Source organism: Equus quagga, chromosome 1 (assembly GCF_021613505.1).
Source record: "Equus quagga isolate Etosha38 chromosome 1, UCLA_HA_Equagga_1.0, whole genome shotgun sequence".
NCBI classification, from domain to species: Eukaryota; Metazoa; Chordata; class Mammalia; order Perissodactyla; family Equidae; genus Equus; species Equus quagga.
Window position 1 is genome coordinate 106560926 of NC_060267.1, and position 6824 is coordinate 106567749.

The 6824-nt window shown below is 50.0% G+C and overlaps 1 protein-coding gene across 4 annotated transcripts in view; it reads left to right on the top strand.

Moving 5' to 3' along the window:
- The window catches only part of SRGAP3 (SLIT-ROBO Rho GTPase activating protein 3), a 245278-nt gene extending 239045 nt beyond the window's left edge, over nucleotides 1-6233 (top strand). For 3 of the 4 annotated variants that reach the window (XM_046640981.1, XM_046640989.1, XM_046640987.1), the window contains exon 22: nucleotides 812-6233. In XM_046640981.1, coding sequence (XP_046496937.1) covers nucleotides 812-1225 — 414 coding nt within the window. In that variant the 3' untranslated portion in view covers nucleotides 1226-6233. The remainder of the gene's footprint in view (nucleotides 1-811) is intronic. The other variant, XM_046640994.1, reaches the window with a different exon arrangement.
- The last annotated feature ends 591 nt before the right edge of the window (nucleotides 6234-6824 follow it).

A 6824-nucleotide genomic window follows, 5' to 3' on the forward strand; every position in this document is an offset into this window, starting at 1 on the left:
AGAGAAGAAAGTAACGCTCCATTCTGGGGTGAATACTGTGGACATTCCGATATGTAACCTCCAAATACTTTTTCTATGGGCAAGGACTTTTAAAAAAGTAATAATAGGTAAGGGCATGAACTCTGGAGCCAGGCCACCTGGATTGAGACTTAGGCTGTGCTACTAAGTGGCTGTGTGACCTTGGGCAAGTTACTTAACCAGTCCAAGCTTCCATGTCCTCATGTGTGTAAGGAGCATAATGGTAGTTCTTACCATCTAAGTGTGAGGATTAAGTGAACTATTAGTGGAAAGGGCTTGAATTGGTGCTCAGTAGTAGCTACTATTGCCATCGTTATTGTCATTGTTATTTGTGAGTGCTTACTGTGTGCCAGGTGCCACGCCAAACTCTTCACAGGGACTGTATCATTTAATACACTCACCAACCCCCTAAGGTCAGTAGTATATTTATCTGTAATTTACAAACGATGATTCTGAGGCTCAGAGAGGTGAGGTGACTTGCCCAAGGTCACATAGTGAGGAAGTGGCAAAGCCGGGATTTGAACCCATGTTTGTCTGGCTCCAGAGCCTGCCTTCCTACCCACTAGCCTAACCTGCCCTTATCCAGTCCACTTGCTCTGTAGGCAGTGTGCAGGGGACACCTACGTTGATTTTCCCATTTGGTTATAAGTCACCCTGGGGATTTAATCTCCCCCACAGCCATGAGGCTTGTGGGGAAATCTCCCTAAGAAGCCACAAGCTGGCTAGCAGCTGAGAAAGGACTGGACCCCAGGCCTCCAGAATCGGTGCTGACAAGAGCTCTCTGTGTCCCCAGGACATCGAGAAGACCATGAGCACGGCTCTACATGAGCTGCGGGAACTCGAGAGGCAGAACACAGTCAAGCAGGCGCCAGATGTGGTGCTGGATACCCTGGAGCCCCTGAAGAACCCGCCAGGTCCCATCAGCTCGGAGCCCGCCAGCCCCCTGCACACCATTGTCATCCGTGACCCCGACGCCGCCATGCGCCGCAGCAGCAGCTCCTCCACTGAGATGATGACCACCTTCAAGCCAGCCCTATCTGCCCGCCTGGCCGGTGCCCAGCTGCGCCCGCCCCCCATGCGGCCGGTGCGGCCCGTGGTCCAGCATCGGTCCAGCAGCAGCAGCAGCTCGGGCGTGGGCAGCCCAGCTGTGACGCCCACCGAGAAGATGTTCCCCAACAGCTCAGCCGACAAGTCGGGCACCATGTGACCTGCAGGATGGGCGGCACCGCCCTGCCCGCTGTGGCTCGCCATGGCCAAGGGTGGCCTCTGTGACCTCCACGTCCTTACCAGTGCTCAAGGCCTTGTCAAGCAGAGACCAGAAGGTCAGCCTGGGAGCACGTGTGTGCAGAGCTTAGGCCGGGCACTGGCCGCAGCTCACGTTCAGCCATGTGAATCCCACAGCCCTCGCGAGTGTAAACAGACGCTCAGAGGAGCGCAGGAGCAAGCTAAGCGGCCCAACCAGAGCGTTTCCTCAGATTGTGGCAAGATGTTCAATGGCTTCGCCTGCATATCGTCACTGGAAAATTCTTCTCTCGACATTCTCTCTACGTACATACGTACGTGTATATATATGTGTGTGCATATATACACGTATGTATGTGTGTATGTGTCTGTAGGTGTGTGTATATATATATTTATGCATCTATATACATATACTAGATCTGGACACACATACTAAGTGTATATAGGATCTCCTTTTTCTTTTTCTGAAACTTAGATTTACCTCAGACCCATGCCACCAAACATCTCCCGCTGAGTTATTTGGTGGGATCTGCAGGGACTTTTCTGGGAGAACTCAGAGGCCCACAGTAACTGCGAATGAAGCAATATACCACTAACCTGCAGAAAAACAAAACAGTCTCCCACTGTCTCCAGAAGCCGTGGCCTTCCAGAACAGTCTGCCCTTACAGGAAGGGTGGGGCAGGCGGTACCCCAAGCAGGCTGCCCCTAGAGGTGGGGAACCCTTCACAGAACCCCCCCACCCCCTCCACCCCAGAGACCCTGCCTTTCCACCCGGAGGCCAAGGGCCAACTGTACCTCCAAAGGCACGGGGAGGACGTTGGCGAGAAGACCCCTGGCCACAGCATTCTTGTGTTTGTATGTGGAAAAAGGGGATAGCAACCCCCTAAGCCCCATTGTAGCACAGTATTGTGTGTGGTTGGGAAAAAGGAAAAATCAACACAGTGGTGTGGAACACTTCCGAACCTAGAAACGCTGTAGGAATAAATGTGGTAACTATAGAGGTTTAACTTATACCATTTTCAAAATATTTAAGTTTTTATTTTCCTCTTTCTACTAATTATCCTGTGTCAGATCTGGAACTAAACAGGCAAGGAGGCTTTGGGTCACATCATTTTAATTTAAAATCAGGCCGTGACGCACTTGGCTGGTGCCTCTTGCATGAAGCGCATGGGCCCTAAGTGCCCAGCTCAGACCAGGGGCCCAGGAGGGGCGCCCCTTGGCACTTTCCAACCTAGAGAACACGTCCGTTGAGTTTATGCAAGTGAAATAGCTTCCCTCTCTCCCTTCCCTTCCCTTCCACTCGCCTCCTCCAGAGCATTTAGTGTAATTGAAAATACGGTGATAGAATTGGGGTGCATGATGTTCAAGTATTTTGCCTCTTGGCTGGGAAAAGACCTTCCGGAACCCTTGTTTGATTCCATTTTAATGTTTTGATTCCCACTTCCTCTTTCGATCTCTTCATTTCCCAGAGCTGGGCTGTTTCTGGCTAATGGGACACAGGTGGATCAGATTCTAACAGGACCACTTTTACCCGCTCCCCTCATGCCAAGCCAAAGGCTTCCTTCCTATTGTTCTCCAGCTTCCTCTCTTTCTCTCCCTCGAGGCCTCTGAGTGTGTCTCCATGGCTGTGGTTTGGAGTCAAAAGTTCTGTGTCTGAGTCCCAGCCCCCCACCCCACCTTAGGTGCTCTGGGACTGTGGCCATGTCACTCCACCTCATTGAGCCTCAGTGTCCTGCTCCATAAAATGAAGAGAATAAAGATAAAATGTGAGCAAGCTGTGTAAACTGGAAAGCAGTGTGCCAACACTATTGTTCTTTTTCTTATCATTAGTAGGGTAAGTCTTTTAGATCAAAAACCATCCAGGACCTTCCTTTTGAAACCTCCTAATAGCAATGGAGAAGTGGGCAGTGGAATTTTCCTACCAGCTTCTAACAGCCCTGAAGCACAGCCCTACAGATACATCACCTATTGACGCTTGAAATGCCATCATTCCCATTTCAACCCATTGGATTAAGTTTTGCCCTCTCCTCTGGTCCTCCGTAAAAAGGTAAACATACCCCAGAGGGAGGGACTGTTAAGTCACTAGTATCTGGGCGTGTAGGAGTGGTAAGCCATTCTGCCTTGTCTGAAGGACTGGCATTGAGAGCACACAGCGGAAGGAAGGACCAAGAAAGGGCACAGAAAGAGAACGCCAGGGAGAGGCCAATGACAAACTTGACCCTCCTTGTTTTGCCTAGAACGAACCGTTCTCTTTTAGCTCCTGGAAATGAAAGCACCTCGGAACCAGCTAGGAGCCCTCTGCCTTGGAGCCCATAAAGGTATCCCCGTTTTACAGCTTAGGAAAGAAAGCTAGACCTTGGGATATGCTATGACTTGCCCAAGATTTAATAGATAGCTGAGAGTGGGGCTGTGTCAGGCTCGTAAAGTCATTTACTTGCAAGGACACTCTGCTGTCCAGCCAGGTCACAAGACATCTCATTTCTACCCCAGAGATATGCCCAGACCTTAAAAGCAGTAGCCTGCTGCGTAAAATGTGACCTGCTCTGCCATGACTACCAGAGGAAAAGTGACAATCTGAGTTGACAGATCTGTCTCCTGATATGCATAACACCAGTCAGACCGTGTGGATTTTCGTCTCAATTGACTAACTTTGTTTTTTCTTGCTGAAGTGGACCTGCCTTTCACTGAATGACCTCAAGGCAGAGCCTTGGCTGTTTTCTTTAAGCACTTATTTTTCCATTGGGAAACGGCTGGTGAGTTCACATCTAGGGAAGCTCACCCCCCACTCATCCAGCCCCAAATCTGAGCCTTGACGCAGAACCAAATGGAAAAATCCTTTCCTGTGCCCCTCCCCCCACTTCCTCATCTGGCTCTCTGCATGTCACCCTCCACAAGCACCGGGTCCCATCCATAGTCTCTGAGCATTGGCATCCTCTTCCTGACTCCTGCCTGTGTTAGTCCACTATATATTGCTGTATTTGCTTAAATGCTGGAAAGTAACTGTTAAAATGTGAAACTGTAATTTTTAAAAAGGCTACAGTTAAATTATAGTCAATGCCACTCACCAAATCTTTGCACCTAGTAGATAGATCAATGTAAAAAACAAATACCAGAAACCTAACTGTACAGTGAGTGTGGGGGAAATGTAGTAACCTAGTTAGTAGTCCTCAATATAACCAATTGTACAAGGGGCAGTGGTGTTTACCTACTTGTCCATCACCATTACTGAAAGCTGTACTGATCAGTTCGTTGATAACGGGCATTTTTTTTTTTTTTTTTTTTTTTTACTTCACAGAATGAGTTCTTTTCTTAACCTTCAACTTACCCTGAGGTCAAGCCTTTTGTCTTTACGTGTAACCGATGTTCAGTCTATTTTTAGGAATGAACCAGCAAGATGTTCATTTAAAACTGACCAAAGACAATTCATTCCTGGTCTAGTTTCCTGGGCCTCGGGGCCCAGCTGCCGCTAAAGACCTTTCTGGGATAAAATTGAGAACAAGCTGTGCTTCCCACCCCACGCCCCCTGTCCCCCTTTATTCCCTGTTCCTCTTAAAGAGCTGCTCTGAGCTGTGGGATTCTATGAAAAATTCTTGCCTTTCCTTGTTTTCAGTGCTAACGATTTCTCACCTTGAAGCGCCTTTTGAACCCCAGACAGAGCGCATAACTGGAGGGAATTGTAAGCTTGGGAAGTAGACTTGGGAGTCTTTTCTCTGAGGTCACCAGGCCAAGGGGCAGGAGAGAAATGGATTCCCAAGGGACGAAAGGTTTCTATTCAACAAAGAAATCTGAGTGGGAAGAGACACAGGGAAATGGAGCCATCCTTTGGCCACGGCTGGAACCAGCAGTTCAGAGATCTGCCTTATAAACACTTCAGAACTGGTTTGTGGTACGCGGAGGGGAGCCAGTGTGGGGAAGGGCCTTTGCGTGGGGCTTCCTTCCCTGTTGGAGGCCCTTGGAGTGCCTTGTTGGGTATCTTTCTTTCTCATTCAGGAGGCATGAATGCGGAGGACTTCCTATGACCTGGTGGTTACCTGGCGCCCAGCGCACGTACACGGCTGGTGGAAAACCACAAGGACTAATGTAATGGTTCTTCCTCTCAGTCTTTCTGTTCTTAACTTTCCACACATCCAGATGGTTCCACACCAGAGCAAATGCCTCATTCTCCCGAGAAAGCCAGAAAGAAGAATGGCTGGCTCCCAACCACGGTGGGGGCCCTGTGGGGCTTGTTGGGACGGGCAGGGAGGAAAAGGCAGGAAGGGGTGAGCCGAGGTGTTGCTTAGCCGATTTTCTGCTGTGCAGAGCTAATGCTGACGTTTCATGTCAACTTCCCCGGTTCTCTGGGGACTCCTCTCTTCTGAGCAGCCATGTAGAGAATTCCCCACGTACCCAGAGCTGCCCAGGGGAGTGGAGAGAAGGACTTTGCTGTCAGGTCGGAGTCCTCCTGGCCTCTCTGAGGTTGATCTGCCAGTGTCCTGCTGTCCCACCCTCTGGGACTGGCCAAATGGCCAGCGCTGCCCCTTGCTGACACCTCCTTTCTGTGTGAACTGTCCCAGGCAAATAACAAAGCTGTTCCTTGAACCAGTACAACCAGAGTGCACTTTGCCTTCCTTAGACGGAAGTAGATTCTGGCTAGAGTTTCCGCTCAGGCTCTAGTCCCCGGCGGTGTGGCTGTTTACACGGTTTGGCATTAGGTTCGGTTCTGATTGCTTCAGAGTGGCTGGTCTCTTTCGTTTCCTTCGGTTTCCTTCCTCCCCAAACTGTGTCAGGAAAAAACAAACTGAAACCACCCTAGGAAATTGCTGGTTGCCTGTCCCCCCGTGATGATCAGTCTTGCCCTCTCCCAGATCCTGTTTCTCCACCCAACGCCCGTCCTCTAGAGTGTCTGACTGGATCCTCTGTCGCGTATTCTGATGGTGCCTGCTGGTTTGACGTGGAGCTATCCTGTGAAATAAAACAGCTTAACTTTTCTCAAACGTGCTCCGGTGGCTTTTTGAAAGTGTGAGGTGGCACCTCGGGGGTGGGGAGGTCCCAGGGCACTCTTCCTCCCCTCCAGCCCACACCGTCTGAGTGCCTCCCCCAGGAACCGTCCCCGAAACGTCCTTTAGCTCAGATCCAACAAGGCGGACGCCAAGGCTCCAAGGAGGACTGCTCCAACCGTGGAGCTAATTGAAGAAGGTAACTGCGGGGTGCCTGCTGGGAAAGCAGGCGCTGGAAATGTCAAAGCAGAGGAAGCGGGGAAGGAGCTGTCGTCTGCAGAGAGTGCCTTCAAAAGTCCAAGACACACCGCCAGAGGCCACAGCACGCTGATCTCCAATGTGAAGGCACGCACAACATCTTAGCATTCACTGTCTACACACATGATACAGCCCCTTGGGTTTTTTTTTACCTATGTTTGTGTGTGTGTGTGTGTGAAGTATTTATTGATCACTTACTTCTGTCCCAGGCACGACTTTAAGCCCTTTACATGCATTTTCTCATCAAATTCTCAAAATAGCCATTGAAGGGAAGTACCCTTCTTAAATACCATTCTGCAGATGAGGAAACTGAGGCTCTGAGAGGGTACG